This window comes from Anoplophora glabripennis, unplaced genomic scaffold (genome assembly GCF_000390285.2).
Source record: "Anoplophora glabripennis isolate ALB-LARVAE unplaced genomic scaffold, Agla_2.0 scaffold31, whole genome shotgun sequence".
Taxonomy (NCBI): domain Eukaryota; kingdom Metazoa; phylum Arthropoda; class Insecta; order Coleoptera; family Cerambycidae; genus Anoplophora; species Anoplophora glabripennis.
The window spans coordinates 1244773-1264716 of record NW_019416897.1 but is presented as its reverse complement, the minus strand read 5'-3'; the positions used below and the strand labels follow the sequence as shown (position 1 = coordinate 1264716).

Here is a 19944-nt window from a genome sequence, read left to right as displayed (position 1 = left end):
GTACTCTGTCAGCTATTTCCAGAGCATTGATTCATTGAAAACTGTGGCATTTCCTATTTTTCATTCTGTTTTCAACTCTTTTTGTTGCTATTTTCTTGTTTTGTTAACTCATGTAAGATGTATTTGTGCTTTTTCTTGTATTTTCTTGTCATGCTTATGTTATGCTTTGTATTTGGGTTTATACTTGTAAGGCAAGGACTTCTTAAATAAATAATAAATAAATAAATAAATATATATATTTTTTTAATTTAAAATAATGTATTAGGCTGGATCACGCATTTGGATAGACAAATTCTAATTATTTAAAAATGCCTTAAACATTAATAGATGCAGTAGCATTATTTTCCTCTGAGGATTGATCCCTTGGAATAAACTTTATTTTTAAAATAATTTCTGCTGATTCCGGCGCATTCGCCATTTTTTATGATATGATAACATACGTAGTAGGTACCTAATTGAGTGCGGATTTTTACAGTTGGTAACAATATTGCTAGCTAGCAAAATGAAATTCATCTCCGTGTGGCTAATTTAAAAATAAATGTTTGCTTTTCGTATAACTCGGTCGGAATTCAGCGTTTATTCTAAAAAATTACAGTTAGTGCATTTATTTATCAACTCTATTTGTTACAATAAAGGACCGTTTTATATTGGTTTCGTATTTGAAATTTTTATGAAATATATTATTGGAACATTTCATTTTTGCTAAAAATTAATTTTAAGACTGTATTTTCAGAACTTATTATGTCCATATGTAAATACATCGTTCAAAACTGCTTGTCATAGTTGTTGACAGTTTAATGAGTTATTAAAAATATGAATCTACAAAAGCAGGTCTACGTCCTTATCTAAAACTGACTCTTTGACGATCATTACTTGTTTGGCCCTAAATTCCACAGTTTTTGGCTAAAGCCAACCGTTGAGAAGATATTTTTAATTTCATAAATCAGTGTTACGGATTTATACCTCCACGAATACCAAGGTACAGACACTTTTGTTAATAAATTCAGAACGCACGAATCAACTGATACGACATTATTTTTCCTGTTTTAAAATTACTTTACTCTTTTTGCGTATTATTTTGCATAATTTCTATTTAATTGTTTCTTCGTTGTCTTTATTAAAAAACATATTTTCTTGCGCATGTGAAATTATTTAAACCAACCCTGCATTAAAGAAATCTCATATGAAATAACAGTTCAGGTAAAGAAATATTGCAAAATACTTATTTATTGTTAGTTTAATAATAATTATTGTTAGAAAAAAGAGCATGTTACGGGTTTATTTTGTCACCCTGTAAAATGCCGAATTTATTTTATTGCGGCAAGATCTAGACGATTCGGTTCCACAAAATACCTACATAACTATTTCAATTATAATTATAATTTATACTTAACATTACTTTATTGATAACCACAAAGAAAAAGATCAATAAATATTATTATATCAATTATTTCACTCCAGCTAGAAATGAACGGCTTTATAATTCTATCACCGCCGAGTATGGGCAAAAAGACGATAAGTTTTTGCGGCTTGAAATAAAATTAAAGACGGACTTGGTATTTAGGCTTGAAAGAAAGCAGTCAAAACGCAAAATTGCTGATCCACCCCAGTTGATTAATTAAATAATCCGTTGCACTGCGACCACTGGTTATTATCGTTGTAGCTAGAACGCAGATTAGTGTCTGGATTTTTGGTGTGAAGTGCAACAGGACTTAATAAGAAAGGCCGCACAACATCTCAGGTAAAGCGATTTGTCACATTTTGGTTTTAATGAGAGCCGTTTATACAAATTTGAGGAGGTGAATCTATTCACCCTCACTGCCTTTATTGCCCGCAATAACTCCGTTCATTTCTAGGCCTTTTCTTTGTGATTGTCTATGGTCGTCCATTCTGGGACCGACTTACATAATACATCGTGGAGCTAGCAGCTCCAATAATTTGATAACACCCAGTTAGAATATCGGAGATCGAGGAAACGAAACACCAGCCGCAACCCCAAAATTAGCACGTGGTCACTCCGTGGAGGACTACTTATCACCCAGGATCCTTATACCACCGGACGATAAGGTCATATTTATAATTTATATCATTATACGTTACCCGTTAGTCGTTCCAAGATTCACCCGGCGGAGCCACGCCCTTAAATGGTTTACCATTTTATTGAAAGAAGCCCTCAAATAATTTATGGCTATTTAATATTATATTATATTTAACGCTTATACGCCTGTAAACCTCATAGTATATACTACGAGGGCCTTCTTATTCCTCATATTAATTGTACTAAAATATATACCATTGGTTTGTAACACAAACGGGGACGTACTGGTTCTGGTTCTGTAACCGTTTAGGGTCTAGTGCCACCCCCTATTGCCTATTCTTATTATGATCATAGCTTGACCAATCAAAGCAGTTATTAGTCATAGTTAATTGAATTTTTTCTTTTCATTGCAATAAATCTTAAAGTTACTATACTCTTTCGTTATTTTATAATTTTCGTTTAGTTATCGTAGCCTTGATGCACCAGCAGAGATGGAGACTGCACCTCCACGCTCTATCTCACTGAGGTGCCGGACTCTCTGCTAACTTTGCAACCGATCAGTCACAAATAAAAAGGCTATATATAACTAGCAGTCTCGCCCCTTTTAGTTTTTTTTAGTATGCTACCAGGTCCATGAGTGGGCAAACGTAGCAAGCAAAACAACTAAAACCAAAAGTCACTTAACAACAGTCAATAGATAATTTAAGAGAAACAATTGGCTGACAATAAAAAAAACTCGATTTTTTAAAGGATATTTTCGAAGTACTTTCCATTTTCCTGTGAGCATCTACGATTAAAATTACGACGAACTCTTGAAAAAATAAGTATGTCACTCTTTACCTCCTCAGCTGCTGCAAAAAGTCTTTGACGAAGCATCTCCACACTATCAATAGGGTTCCGAATAAACAACATTTTTCAAGTTGCAGGATTTTACAAGATATTTCTAGGATTGGGATATTTGGCATGATAAAGTCGCAGCAGCAGCACAGTTCTTGTAACATTAAAAAAATACTTTCATCATATCGATATACTCGTCATTAGTATACATAATTTGTTATTTTATTCAATTTCAAAACTATTTAATATCTAGGGCGCAGATACATTTTTCACTTCGACACGCTGTATCATTTTTATTATGCGACCTGGGAAATAGGTATGTTAGATTAAATCGACTTATTTTCACCCAAGGAATCTGTGGTATCATTTGTGCCCCTCCATTTAAATACACCCTGTAGATGGTCATAATACCTAATGTAATTTTCTATAACGTATTTTTCCTATGTAACTCTAGAGGAGTATTGTCAAGGACCAACCTCCTGGCAGAGTCCGTGTGCGTTGTCGGCGAAAGCATAACATTTTACTTCCCTCACCTCAATCGGTGCATCTCCACGCCACGCATGAGCCGGCGTCCACACGCCAAACCAAGAATGAAGGCAGAAAACGCGCCAGTCGCTGTCGGCGAACGCAAACACTTAAACGCTCCTAAACAGCCTGCCGGCGTTCCATTCACGTCGAATTCGCACGTGTGAATCTTTCTTAAAAAGGAAAATAATGATACGAGCGCTGGATCTGTTCGATGTTCCCGTGTCGTGTTTTAAGTGCGATCTAGACTAATCGCTCGCTAAAGCCAAAATGGATTTTTCGGACAACAGCACCGAGCCGTTGTGCATGGGGTCCCAGAGGGACTCCTTGTACGTGGTGATACCTATAACTGTTATATACGTTACTATTTTCGTGACAGGGACCATCGGCAACATCAGCACCTGCATAGTTGTCGCAAGAAACAAAGTGATGCACACAGCGACCAACTACTACTTGTTCAGTTTGGCTATCTCGGACCTAGTGCTCTTGTTCTCGGGTTTGCCCCAGGAGATCTACATCATCTGGTACAAGTACCCCTACATATTCGGCAGCACGTTCTGCTTCCTCCGAGGTCTTCTAGCTGAAACCTCCGGCAACGCCACGGTACTCACCATAACTGCATTCACAGTAGAGAGGTACCTGGCTATATGCCACCCCTTCTTGTCCCACACCATGTCGAAGCTATCCAGAGCGATTAAATTGATCCTGCTAATATGGATCTTGGCTATCGGCCTGGCTATCCCACAGGCGATTCCGTTGAAGATCCTGGGGGTAGGAGACTGCACTCAGTGCACTGTCGACATGGATGAGGTGCTGGACCACATCTTCGAGGTGTCTACCTTTCTGTTCTTCATGGCTCCCATGAGTCTCATCACAGTTCTGTATATCCTGATCGCGATGAGGTTGAAGTCCTCGAGGATGATGAAGAAGAAGATCAGCACCAATGCTAGGATGCAAAGCAAGTCGTCGAGGAAGGTCGTGAAAATGCTTGGTGAGTTATCAGTTTATTTTACATGCAAATGCGATCGATATATTGCTTCTTTATTAAATAATGAGATCTATGTTCTGAGACAAAATTGTATATATGATATAAATCAATATCATCCTCGTTTTTCTAAAAGTATAGTAGTATAGTAACTGAGTTAAAACGTTACTTCTACACATTCAAATAAACAACTGCCAAATAACACAATGGCATCACAATAATGATGGTTCCTTTCAAACAACACAATTTTTGTTTAATTTCCAAGGCCTACTATTTCTATGTTAGCTTCCTTTAGTCACTGTCGACTACAGATTATTTCTGTTGTTTTTGCTGATTGTTCTAAAATAGCTACTCCAATAAAAAAATGTGACGTAACATTTTTTATTTAGAATTTGAAGATTTGTCATATTATGTTAAAAAAATATGGTGTTGCCATTAAAAAAAATATTGTTTTAGTAGCTATTGAACAAATCTGGCAACACCAGAAAGATTTATTTGCAAATTTTTATTAATCAAGTTATTTCCTACAACTTTGCATTTGGAAATAATAACCTATCACTTCAAATAAAAAAGTTGGCCTGTCAGGTTTTAAAAAAATTAAACTATATTTTAAATATTACACACTTACGTAGCCCTCCTCCTTCACTTTTCGTTCATTGTACAGGGTGATTCACTATATTTTGACCCCCCTTTAACTTTTTTGTTGTAAGAGTTATAAAAAAATGTGAAATATAAAAGTTGCACGATTTTTTATAAAATGATAGTAGAAAAATAAATGAAGTCCAAACAAAATGGCCGCGGTTGTTAACTTTGTTAAGTTAAATGGAACACCCTATATATTTTTACATATTTGGATAGAACGTTCCCTGTCGAGCATAGCCATATATGAATTGTTGGATCCATCTCTAACAATAAGCAAGATACTTAAAAAAAAAGAAAAGGTTTTTTTATTAAGAAAATAATACATCTTCTAATTGTTAGACCTCTTTCAGGCATTTCTGCCTTTTTTCCATTTACGTAAGGATTTACAGATTTAGTTATAATATATTTTGATATATCGCACATTGATACGGTCCAAAATGCGTATAGGTAATGTAATGAAATCTCACTAATTAGGTCGTGAGAGGTCTAATTACTCATGGACATTATGTGGTAGGTCGTGGCAGTAACAGGTAGTAATGTCTTCACCATATTGTTATTGATTGACAGTATGTATTATTATTTAATTAAAATAGGTTACACAGAAGTAGAAAATTATTTAGAATTAAAATAGAGTATGGAGAAGAACTTTGCTCCGTTTTAATTCCTACAATATTTCAATTTTCTACTTCTGTGTAATCCATTTTAATTAAATAATAATACAAACTGTCAAACAATAACAATGTTGTCATGACATTACCTGTCACTGTCACGGCCTACCATATAACATTGTCCATGAGTAATTAGGCATCTCACGGCCCAATTAGTGCGATTTAGTTAAAATATGTACCTATACCTATATATACTATATATACCTATATCAATGTCCGATCTGTCAAAATATATTATAACTAAATCGGTAAATGCTTATGTAATTGGAAAAGGCATAAATGCCTGAAAAAGGTTAAACAATTACAAGATGTCTTATTTTCTTAATAAAAAACCTTTTCGTTTTTTAATAGTATTTCGCTTATTGTTAGCGATGGACCCAACAGACCCGACATGATTATGCTCGACATGGAACGTTCTATCCAAGTATGTAAAAATATACAGGGTGTTCCATTTAACTTAACAAACTTAACATCCGCGGCCATTTTGTTTGGACTTCATTTGTTTTTCTACTATCATTCCCAACTTTTATATTTCACATTTTTTTATAACTTTCAAAACAGAAGAGTTAAAGGGGGGGTCAAAATACGTGATGTGGTCATCGTGTTCTTTTTTAATGGTTTTTCTTAATGGAACTCCTATAGTTTGAATTCAACAATTTACAATAGTTACAACAGGTACTTTATTTATTCAATTTCGTAGATAAAAAATAATTTGTAAAAATATGTGAATTGTCTCCGAAGTGGCTTGGTTTAAGATTAATATCCATCGATCGAAATAGAACTCTTCGTATGTTTCTCCATTTTTTTTTACCTCCGGAAGTATAACACCTAAGGTCGTATATTTAAGGAATAACCCAAGTCACGCGATGTATTATGTTAGACGTTTAGTACATTATTAAATATAAATCCATGTACGAGTGAGTTAATGTAAACAAAAACATCTTAATGTTTACTAGAACTTAACAAAAACGATAAAAAAAATAATGAAAATGATTGTTCTCGAAACAAACAGGAAATGTTATTTTCAAACTACATACATACGAGAAAATATATTTATTTATTTGAATTACAATCTTCTTAATCACCCAGAGCAAAGTTCATTGCAGAAACAGTCCAAGTCCGGAATTTGTTAGTCTGGGTTATTTCAGCACAATAAGAATTTGTAGTGTTGTATAATCAGTAGTATATGTGGTTCTTTCAATCAAACGACTCGCCACCCACAGCACAAAAATCTCAAAATGGCCGAAATGTGATTTAGGTTGTTTGTGAAATATGTGATTCAATTTTATATTGGTAAATTCAAAAAGCTACAACAATCTTCCTCAAAATTATCTATTGTATTCTATCTATACCTATTATATTAAAAAATATATGATGATATTATGTAAATTGGACGTGAAAAAGGCGGGGATATACAAAAAGTTTATACAAAAGTTGTACAGAATCAAGAAACCTGCTAAATGACAAAATTAATTTGAAACATACAGGGCGATGAGTAAAAACGAGACACGCAAACATTACATGTTTTAAATGGAACACCCTGTATATTTTTAAACATGGATTTCTGAGAAAATTGTATATGGTAATATAAACAGTTTAACATTTTAGTGCGGAACAAAAATATTTGACAGAGTTATAAGCAAATGTTAAGCAAAGACTACTATATTAGCTAATATATCGATATTTTAGACAGGGCATTTTTTATAATACGATTATTTTTAGAAAGTTCAAACTTGATTTTCTAAAATTTTTCAAATATAATACCCTTTTATTGTTCTATTTTATTCACATATCAGTCCACTTCAACTTTTATTAAGTATGTTCTACACCTAAAGTTGTTAGTTTTTAAGATATAGCAACATTTCTGAAAAAACGTAATTTTTCAGTCGCACGAGATGGCTTTGGAAAAACTGTCACATTATGTCAACTTGTCAGTTCATAATTTATCATTCCATTTTGAGTTAGTTTGATTAGTTAATGTATTTGTGGTATTCTATAAAATAATAAAAATTAAGTTCTTTGAGAAATGTTGCTATATCTTAAAAACTAACAATTTTAGATATGGAGCAATAAAAGTTGAAGTGGACCTATATGTGAATAAAATTGAATAATAAAATACAGGGTGTTCCATCTGAAAAGTTTTAGAAAATCAAGTTTGAACTTTCTAAAAATGTTCGTATTATAAAAAATGCCATTTGAAATATCGATATTAGCTAATATACACTAAAACCGCTGTATCTTTTCCATTGCGTCACATGCAATATTCGTATGAACTAAGACGAAAAATCCTAGTCAAATTAGTCACTGTTTTCATACAATTGAAATGTCATCTTGACAATTCCCAAATCTGGATATCTCGCAAATTTTAATATTGGTAAAAAATTGGTAAAAAAATCGATATTTAAACGCTCAGAAAATACATACAAGAGTTAGTACAGAGACGCGATCAAAACAACTGTCAAATTTTTAATTTGAGTCAGTGTTTTTTTTTGTTAAATACGCTAGTCAAACTACAGTCTAAAATTAATACCCAACAAAATATACAGGGTGTTCCATTTAAAAAATGTAATATTTGGGGTGTCACTGTACAACTTTTATATAAACTTTTTTTCTGTATTATGAGTAACAAGGGAGTTATTTCACTTTCTCACACTAATGGCCCACCCTGTATAAAAAGTATATTTTAAGATCCTAAGTAAAGAAAATAGGTAGTTCTTCAGGACAACTGTTGACGGACTTTGTAAGTTTGAAAATATCTTTTATTTTCTACTCAACTATAAAGCAAATTTAATGATAGCTGTTTTACATTGACAATTTATTGATCAATTAATTGATGAAGTCGCTTCATCAAGAAATTGGACAAGTGTAATGCACCAAATCAGCTGTCAAATAACTTCATCAATTTATTCATCAAGTTCTTGACGAATTAGGAATTTCTTCGTGAAGTTCGGAAACACCAACCCAATATGTCAATAACGATACCGCTGTTGTATCACTACAATTATGAGTGGAAAGGCGACATTTTTGAAATTTATTTGCTTCTTTGATTCATTGATAGAACTGATTCATACGTCAAAAACTTGACAAAGTCCGTGGCAGTGTAAAACCACACTGTTTATCAATAAATTCGTCAATTAATTGATGAAGAACTTCGTCAATTTATTGATGAATAAATTGTCAATGTAAAACAGCTATGAGATAGGTATTTAACAAACTAAACCAAAATTAAATTAATTGCGGTACACATTATTAATAATAGAAGTGACCAATGTATTTTATTCGATATAACACAGCTACGTCGTTTCTAATGTTATAAGTTCATATATTTTGTATAAATTTATATTATATCTTCAAGGTGTTTATCAATTGGTGTTTAGTAGTTTTTGACAAGGACAAACTCCGATTGCGACCGAATGCCCTTCCAAAAACCAAACAATACGATTATTTATTAACTTGTTTTCGTGTCTGCAGCAAAAAGAAAAGCAAAGGAGAATACATTAATGTATTATACCTTAACCTTCGTTGATTACGAAAAATAAATATTTCGGGGAATAACAGAGTAACTATACCTGAAAACAAATCATTAGTGGCAAATGCGTTAAATGCTTATCTGGTAAAAAAGTGATTAAAACTAACAGAAAGTGTTTGCCAAAACATCAAAAAATTTAAATACAGAAATACATTTTTTTATTGTATAGTGATTATCCTTGTCGGTGCCAACGCTTGCTCATATAAAAGATTCTTCAATATTTTGTGGTAATTTCGTTATATTGTGCCTTAAATTGGATGTGAATTACAAAAAAATAATCAAATTGAATCACCATGTATTTATATGTTCAGATATTTTTAACATATTGGCAAATTTTCTAATGGATTTCCAGAACAACTTTTAATACATGTAATGCATTTCAAAATAAAAAAATTGTTCGGTTGTTGCATTTTTTGCGGTATCTCAAACGTACAGGAGTCTGGTATAGGAACGTTATTAGATATTACTGAACACTGTCCAATGTTAAATTTTTATACAGGGTGTTTCTTAATAACGTGCTAATATTTAAGGAGGTTATTCTTGGGTCCAGAAAAAAACTTCCTAAAAGTCTTAACTTTTGAACTACAGGGTGCTAAAATTTTCATGAAAAAACATTTTTTATGATAACTTTGGTATTTTTTTCAAATTTGGTACACGCCTTCTATTCATCGAGATGCATTTTCTGATGTACAAACAATTTTATTATTTTTGCTAGTGGCGTCTGTACAGGTTTTGTATTGAATATTTTTCTTTTTTCTTCAAAAAAATGTATTTTTATGTTCTCGACAAAAACAAAAAGGTTTTCGCTGTTATTTTTTAAGTTTTACTCTTCATTGAATTCTATAAATTATTTTATTTATTTTGGCATTTATTATTTTTGCTCGAAATCATATTTTTCTAAAGTTGCAGTATAGGCCAGAAAATATAGAGTTGGACGCGACTTTTTGTTTCGGCAAGCTGAATTTATCACTATAGATGCTAAATATTATGAACAATAACATATTAGTTTTCACAGTCATAAAAATGGGGGGAAGATTGTTTACAGGCTGGTTAATTGTATAATTTTTACGTAAATTCAGGTTTTTCGCTTATAACTTTTTCCGTTCACATCCACGAGAAAACAGTAAGGTACTTTTTTTTTCTTCTTCGAATGACGTACAAAACTAGCCCTCGAGCGTCAAAAAATATTGATTAGATCAAAAGTTATAAACAGAAGAAGTTTATTTATGACTTTTGAATTAAACATTTATAAACTGCGTTATTATTACCAGCACGTTTTGGCATCGCATCCTCTTATTCCTTATCACTGTCTAATAACTCACACGAAATCTGGAATCGGTAAGTTGAATAGTTTACAAGTTATGGCCCCATAAACAAATTAACTAGTTATTAGTCTGGATGATCTCGAGCATCTTCCACAATCGCACTGATTTTTTTCCTGGTAGATTTCATAATAATACATTTCAAATTTGCAAAATGGATTTTTTTTTATTTTTTAGCCTTAATTGCAAAATGACGCACCCGCGTGATATAGTTATATATTATTACATATTCGAACAGCTTATGAAAAGAGCTTTAAGTTAAAGAAAAAATCGTCAAGATTCGTTGAAAAACAACGGAGTTACAGACTGTCAAAGTTGACGGCCTATTGTTAAACAAATTAGGTTGGTAGCGGCAACAAACAAAATACTGTCATAATCGGCAACCCGAGTACTTTCCCAGATAAAAATATTTTATTTGTGGAAGTATGTTAAGTGCATAAGAAATATTGTTAAAAGTCAGAGGGTCGCTTGAGTTTTCGGCGAGCCGTGACGCGGCGGAAGGGTGGGGGAAGCGAGAGACAGCGAGTCCGAAGAAAATGACAATTATATTCAGTCCTACCGTTGAAAAAGCGGAATTAGCTTGAAAATAATATATTTAACAGTCTGTAAGTCCGTTGTTTTCAAACGAATCTTAAAGATTTTCGTATATCGTATATAAGAGTGTCGTATATTTCATTTTTCAACTAACACTAAAAAATAAACAAAATTTCCAGGTTGCAAATTTGAAATTTGAAAAAAAAAAAAATTATAAAATTTCAATGTATTATTATGAAATCTACCATGAAAAAAATCAGTGCGATTGTGGAAGAGCCTCGGAATAGTCCAGACTAATCATTAGTTAATTTGTTTATAATGCCATAACTTGTAAACTATTCAACTTGCCGAATCCAGATTTCGTGTGAGTTATTAGACAGTGATAAGGAATGAAAGGATGCGATGCCAAAACGTTCTAATAATAATAACGCAGTTTTTAATTGTTTAATTCAAGTCATAAATAAACTTCTTCTGTTTATAACTTTTGATCTAATCAATATTTTTTGACGCTCGAGGGCTAGTTTTGTAGGTCTTTTGAAGACGACTGTTTTCTGGTGGAAATGAACGGAAAAAAGTTATAAGCGAAAAACGTGAGTTTAAGTAAAAATTATACAATTAACCACCCTGTAAACAACCTTCCCCCAAACTAATATGTTATTGTACATAATATTTAGCATCTATAGTGATAAATTCAGCTTGCCGAAACAAAAAGTCGCGAAATAGTCATTTTCCAGCTCTTTTTCCTGACCTAGTAATGCTCGGTTTTCCTCTAATAGTTAAATGTTATAAAAAAATAAGAATATATTTCACACCCCTCCATGAATAAAACGCGATGCCTTTTCACCTTTTAATTAAAGTAATTATATAAAATTAATGGAAGCAAATATATATTAAGCATGACTAGCATTTGTGGAGAAATATCATTAGCATATCGCAGATTCTGCGGCATACCAAGTTCTTTATACCCATTTTTTAGCGTCAAACAAGGACGTAAAATGCCTATGTATTTCATTTACAAATAGGCAGATAATTACTTTAACTCAAAGTAGTACCTGAAAATAACAAGGATGTTGTTACATAAAAAAATGGCGAAGATGATCATTAAGGAAATGATCTTTAAGGAATCGATGAACTTTGGTTTTATTAATTTTATTCTTTTTAGCTTTACTTCTAGTCGAAGCAAGATATCAAAAAAAGTAAAGAGACTAAAAAGTTATATTTGTTATCAAATTACGTCAGAAGACGTCTACCGTTTTTATAAACAAACGTACCAAATTTAAAAAAAATCGGAATTAGGGTTCTCCAGATATTAGTAAAAACCTTGTATTTCCTCTAAATTTCAACACCCTGTATCTCTGAAACGAAGTATTTTCGGACATAGGTTTATAGGAACTTTCTGTCTTATTTTTGGTCATGGAAACTCCTCCTGATTTTTTTCGCAATATTAATGGGATCATATGTTGTCCAGTTTTTAGTTTCTCTTTTTTTCACTATTTATTATAACGAGCGTTCAAATAAAAACGTGGTCGAAGTTGGCTCTGACACATTGGACGTAGGGAGTAGCTTATAGCGACCAACTTAACCTCATTTCTCAACGAGCTGTATAGCAGCTGTCAGTTTCAATAACGTTAATGACTATATAACTTTATTTTAAAGAATAATCGTGATAACAATAACAAACAATTAAAGGAGCTGCGGAAAGTGTCCCCCTCCTTGTTATAACAATAAATTAAAGCAGCTGCTGAAAGTGTCCCCCTCCTTGTTCCAAGCACTTTTCACACCTGTTCCTCAAAGAATTAAAGACATTTTCTAAGATGCTCGGGGTATTGTTAATTTCACGAATCTTGTCTATAAGTCGAGCCTGCAGATGGTTTAAATCAGGAATAGGCAGTTCAAAAATAGTGTTTTTAAGGTAAGGCCACAAAAAGAAATCACACGGCGTAATATCACATGACCTCGGTGGAAATTCATGTTCAGCATTGAGACTTATTAGTCGATTTTGGAAAACTTCCCTCAACATATTCATCGTCTCGCCTGCCGTATGTGCCCTTGCGCCATCTTGTTGAAAGTAAAAGTTTGTAATTTCGTTTTCTTCCAGCTGGTTAACAAAAGGAGCGATAATTTCTTCTCTATACCTTTGCGCAGTAAGAGTACCATTAAAAAAAATAGGTCCATAAATCCTCCTTCGATTGAGAGCACACCAAACTCCAATTTTTTGAGCGTGTAGAGGGCCCTCGACAAAAAAGTTATCTGGTTTTTCAGAAGACCACATTCTCATATTCTGTGAGTTTACGTAACCACTTAAATGAAACCAGGCTTCATCAGAAAAAAAGGTGATATTATGAAGTTCACCGTAGTTGTTTAAAAACCATTCACAAAATACAGCCCGTCGCGGAAAATCAACTTCATGAAGTTCTTGCTGACAAGTTAAACGATAGGAGAACAAACGCAAATCTTTTTTTAACACTGTGTGGCAGGTACCGACTGATACTCCCACCATTTGTGATAAAACACGTACAGAAGTTCTTGGCGCATTTTCCATTATTTGTTGGACATTTTCTTTTAATTCTTCAGTCCGCTTTTTAGGTCGGCCGCTTCCTTCTTTTCTTGTTACACTGCCCGTTTCACGAAAAACATTAACACAACGCTGAACTGCACTTTGAAAAATTTTGTACTCAACAACGCCGGGAAATTGATTTTGAAATTCTATGAAACATTCCTCAATAGAATACTTCCATATTCCATCAATCTTGCGTCCATTTCTAAAGTAGGACTCTATGATAAACACTTTTTGTTCTTGAGAAAACACCATTTTAAACGCTTTTTAAAACGAAAATATTCAAATTGATATCGGCGATATAGCGCTTTGACAGATGACGTTTAAGTTCATTTGCTATACGCTACGCCCTATGTCCAAATTCAGATCCAACTTGACCACGTTTTTATTTGAACGCTCGTTATAAAAATGATAAGTAATAATACAATTAGGATAGAAAATGATGGTAAGTATCATGCTAAAAACATAAGGTATTTCGAGGTATTTAATGGTATTTAGAGGCATTTTCTGGTACTTCTGGCATTTCGGTGGCATTTAGGGCATTTCGTAATTTTTTTGTCGTATCGAGGCAATTTGAGGAATTTTGGAGGCATTTTATATTGGTGCATTTTTCTCGGGGAATGCATTTTGGTGTACAAAATCTGGACAGCGAAACACCCCACGGTGAATGTTAAGTGACACACCTCGTACATAAATTTTGTTGGTACTTGAGCGTATATGTGTATAAAAACAGTTTTAAAAAATAGAAAAACAACTTGTATGTCTGGCTAAATGTCTGTGCCCGCCTACCTGACTGCTTAATGAATATTTGTTAATTGTTCATTTTGACAATTGACCCATAAATCGACACTACGAGTTGTAAACAAAATTTAAATTTTTAACCATTCGCCACAATTCAGGCGGCGCGGGATCCGAAATATTCCGCTGTGAATTTTTAATATTTCGGTACAAGAAAATTGACATAATCGCAGATAATGAACTGAGGAAGCCTTGTAATTTCTAATTTATTTTAACAAAGTGCACAATTACTATGTATTTAAAGCCTTCCTATTTATCTATAACTTAATGGCAATTATCGATATTAAATGTCAAATAAGAAAATGGTATAATTAGTATTTATAATATAGTTCGCGATAGTTACCCGTAATTAACAACTACCTTCAATTATTTATATATAAAGTTTAACATTTACCTGCTTGATCAGAGTATATTAGAGTGCCGCATTGTCAGATCGACTAAATCTATAGTAAAAAACTAGAAAAAGCATGAATAAAAACATTATGTACTAAATTTTCTTTATTTAGCTCAATTAATGCACAACAGATTACAAGCTTTATGGTTTCGCAATAACAAATTTTAACCTAACCTTCAAAAACTTCTAACAATAAGAGAAAAAGAAATAGAACATCTGCTAGAAACGTCATAAAACAAATATGCAAGTAAACAAAGGTATAATTAGACTAACATATCCTCACACTGTCAAAAACTTATCTGTAGCAAATTTCATTTGATTACATTGTCTTTTGGGAAAGCTATGAACAAAATTAGATTTTTTAAAAATCATTATATGAAAACACTTTTTCAAAGCACCCTGCATAGATAATAAACATTTTTCTGCAAGCTGTGAAATAGAAAAAAGCACGACCCCAAAAAGTGCCAATAGACTTACCAAAATCTGCAAATGTAATAAAATATGTGCACTCAATCCTTCAAGAACGTTAAATTAAAATTGCTGTAGGCTAAGAATTGACAAATACGCGTGTAAATAACGGAAACTTTACGAGTTGATTTAGTTCGCAACCAGACTAGCATCGGTCTGGACTTATAGAAAGTTTATCCATCCGCTAGAAAGTCCTAGAAAATGGATTATATTAAAGCTCTACTGGTTCTGAGAAAACTTAACTGTTGAATTTACTTTACCCGACTTATCGGAATGAGATGAAAATGTAAAATGAAGTTGTCAAATTATCTTGCCCTGATTGATAAAAAAAATCACTGATCTTTTGAAAATGTCCTTTAGGATTTATTCAAAAGTGTAGTAAGAATGATGTAGCACAACGTATTTTTAAAATAGTAGTCAAAGTCAATATTTCAATATATTTACATTTTGTAATAAAGTAATTTCACAACTTTTCTATACATATACAGGGTGCCTCACCACGAACTCCATCTATGGATATCTGGGAAACCGGAAACTATACAAGTCGATACCAAATTTCTTATTTTAAATGGAACCCCCTGTATATTATTGCAATTTTGGCAAGACCAATTATTTTTATCGGATTTGACATGAAAATTTTCCAGCTTTTATACAAGGTGGTCAAAAAAAAAGATGGAATATGCAGTTCAGAAAATGTGACAAACTCGAAATTTTTAAATGGAAACCCCCCATTTTTTTAATATATTCGTATTCCGCACTAAAATTGAGTGTAACTTTATAAAAGTTTTTCTATACCTAAACCCAGTCGTTTTCATTTTATTTACGAATAAACATTTCCCTTTTCCTAAAATGGTGTTTTTATCTGTTTCGCACATTTTAGGTTGGCCGTGCCACTTGTCTCGAAAATTTCACATCATAAATCTATGTGGCTTCGAGTCACTCCAATATTGGGAATCACGTCTATTGAAAAGTCCATTTTTGGTGAATTTCGCCTCATCAGTCCAAATTATATATGTATTATACAAAAATTTTCTTGATTTATTTTCTTGAAACCGTACCAAAATAAATTCACAAAAGCAAATTCTTTTTATAAAAATCTGTATATTTTAGTTACTGAACTACAGAATATAAATATGGCTTAATTTGGTGCTTTGAAAGTATTCTCTGTATTTAACTCTTATTTTCTTAAAGACAATGTGGGACAATTGGTTAATTTTTGTGTCCCTAAATTTTAGAAATTCTCTATCTTTTTCACCGTTTTTTTATTTTCATATCAAATCCGATAAATTACGTCTTCCTCTACAAAATGTCCAATTCTCACAAAAAAAATAAACCTGTGTTTTTGCCTAGAAATCAAAATATCTCGGAAACGGTTAATCCTAAGTATATAGTGTTCTATATGTTTTCAACTTAAAAATAAATGCTCTTTCCAAACATGCAATAATATACAGGGGATTCCATTTAAAATAAGAAAGTTGGTATCGACTTCTGATATAACTGGTACGATGAATGAAAAAAATCCTTCTAGCGGTTTCCCATATATCCATCGAAAGAGTTCGTGGTGGGACACCTTGTATAACTCGCTTGTTACTGGATGAACAAAACAAATTGGTAATTGGTAATTATTTGTTTTAATTATGGAGGTTTCCATTTTTTTTTGTTGATAAATATAAATGAATGAGCGTCATTTTTACACATGTATATACAATATAGGTAACTACTAATTAAATTCGCGCGAATAAAGAGATTTCCTAAAATTGCATGTTGTTTTGTTATTACTAGGTGTGAGCGGCAATTTTCCAAGTACTGTGGAATCGTAATTATAACGCATTGTTTAATTAAAACCCGTATGATAAATTTCAGAATACGTATAACTGATGTTTGCCGTGTTTTGCAAAATTCAGAACAAGAGTTGATTATTTGTTCCAGATATTTCAATTCCCTTTGTGCACAGACCTTAATTTCGTAGAGAATAATGAAATAAAAAAAATGGATTGCTCTCTGAGAAAAGAAAGTTTTTGATGCGCTCCAGCAGCAGTCAACATTAATTTACTAAAAACAAAATATGTATTAATTTTTTTTATAATTATGTCTTTTTTTATATTCATATTCTGTAATGCTTTTATTTTTTGTCAGAATATAGTGGAGTAGACAATACGTATCAAATTAAGGTTTCTTATAGGTGTAATATTTTTATAAATTTCCTGTGAAAGATGTACCACCATAAATGTCCAATTGTTGCATTAAAAAGTTTTGAGAAATTGATTTTATTATGAATGCATTATCAAAAGATAACAATAATCTTAACTGAAATAAATCATTTTGAAACCATATTCTTGATATTCAATTGCCATAAAAATCAAGCTCCAGACAAAAATGTGATACACAGGGTGTTTTAGTATAACGTATTCTAGGAGCAATAGAACATTAAAAAAATATAAAAAATCGTGTGAACTGCGGACCCATCCTCTTTTACTTTCAAAACACAGAGCGTTGACATTATATTTTTAAAATCAATTTTACACGTAATGAAATTCATAATGCTTCAACGGGATCCTGAAGACAGGAACATTTTAGAATAAAACATTTTCGAGGTTAGGCTTTTGGGTTTATTCGTCAAATTTTGTCATGCTTTTTTTAATTCTACAATAAAAATGCGAAAATTCAAGGTGAGTCCGTTTGGTACTTCTCATTAATTATTATTTTTTTGTTCTGATAAATATTTTTGCAGACTACAAAAAAATATGTTGAAGCAAGACCCCTCGTTTACACGAGCTTTCATGATCCGATTGACGCCATGGATTGTCCTCACAAATCTTCTACTTGTTGCCTTTCTACAAAATTGTAATGTGTTTTAGTTCTGTTAACTATTTCTTTTGCACTCTTTTCTATTTCTTAATCTCCCTCCAATTCATAATTTGCATCTCTGGATGTCTTTCATTACCTGGTCTTGTCATCTAATTTTTGGCATTCCCCTTGATCTGCTTTCCGTAGGTCTCCAATCTAGTATTTTTCGGATAAGCTCATCATGTTCTTTCCTTTGTACGTGTCCAAACCATCTCAGTTTTTGCGTTTTAACGTTTCTCGTAGTCTTCTCCAGTCATTAAGTATCTTGTTTCATGATTTACAAGTTCTCCTTGGACTTTCTTTGATCTCAAAGATGTTTCTTTCCAATATTTTCAGTTCTTCCTCATTCTTGTTTACTAGACACATTGTTTCAGCTGCGTATGCTATTTCTGGTCTGATTGATGCCTGAGATTTATGTCTTCAAACAGTCTCTGAAATTCCCAATAAATTATATTTTCTGCTTTGTTTTTTTAATTTATTTTTATGCTCTTGTTATTTTTTTAGATTGCTGTTACACTTAAATATTTCTCCTATTTTTAAATTTTCGCCGCTATCTCGCTTTCTTGAGCTTATCGCGCATTTTGTTTTATCTTAATTGTTTTTTCAGTCTAAATCAACTTCTCTCGTTAAAACCAGTATTGCTGTTTCCAGACTTCATTTATCTTACCATAAGTGCCAGGTCATCTGCATATCCTATGCGTCGAGCCTTGTGTAATAGTGCTTTTAAGCCCTGAATTCTTAATAGCTCCCTCCAAACAATGTTGGAGGATGTTGTCGACAGGCTGTCCCCTTGTCTGACGCCTTGCCTACTTTTTTATTGATATTTACCGTGTCTCTATCTCTTGAGCTAACTGTCTCTTTAGAATTCTCCATTATGATCTTTTTAAATCTAGTGAGTTTCGTTGTTATACAGGGTGACTCACAAATGGTGGCCAAAAATGAAACCTCGTATTCTTTGCTGAATTTTAAGGGGAGTCTTTCCTATAAAGTTTTTATCTTCTTCGTTAAAAAGATACAGCGTGTTAAACTTCAAAAACTATTTTTAATCATTTTAAATAATTTAAAAACTAGTAAGAGAAATAATTTCAAATTGGGCAAAATTGTCCAAAATCTGAGAGCTTTTCCTAAAATTTACATTCTCAAGTGGCGGAGATACAGGATATCAGTGGCATATTTTTCTAAATAGAATAGTACGCCACTGCTTTACGGTAACAACCTTGATATTTTCGGATTCTTTTTTCAATTTTCTACAAATTACCACTCTCTTATGTTTTTCGAAAACAGCCTGATTTTGGAGTAAAACTTAAAAAAACGAACCGATTTTTGGTCACCATTTGTGAATCATATATGTGGCTTTTGCGACTTGATCTATATTTGTGCTTACGAAAGTTTGCTGAAAATAAAGATAAACTACAGTATTATGTCTTATTCATAATATTTTTCAATGATTTCTGTGTGTATTGCGCAAATTGTCAAACCAATCTAGCAATCTAGTTTCCAAGCGAGGCACCAACTTTGTCTTTTTACATTAATATTTTTTTTTAACATTTCTGTATACTGTACTGTAACATAAAGTAAATTGACCATAATGTTACATATTTGCAGTAACAGTAACATATTTTCAGATATTTGCTTAGTTTTCTTTTTAGAACACCAGTTTTTTAAAAGAATAAGTTGCAATATTGCACTTTCGATATTTTAGGAGGCAAATATTCTTCGTACTTTGAAAAATCCATATTAGTTTTCATCTTACTGACAGTACCGCGTGAGTCGTATACACTTTAACACAATTTTTTTCTT

At 32.4% G+C, this 19944-nt stretch overlaps 1 protein-coding gene across 1 annotated transcript in view; it reads left to right on the top strand.

Annotated features, from left to right (window-relative positions):
* Positions 1-3523: 3523 nt before the first annotated feature.
* The window catches only part of LOC108905703 (pyrokinin-1 receptor-like), a 113966-nt gene continuing 97545 nt past the window's right edge, over positions 3524-19944 (top strand). The window contains exon 1 of the mRNA XM_018708687.2: positions 3524-4391. Within this exon, the coding sequence (XP_018564203.1) occupies positions 3671-4391 (721 nt within the window). The 5' untranslated portion in view covers positions 3524-3670. The remainder of the gene's footprint in view (positions 4392-19944) is intronic.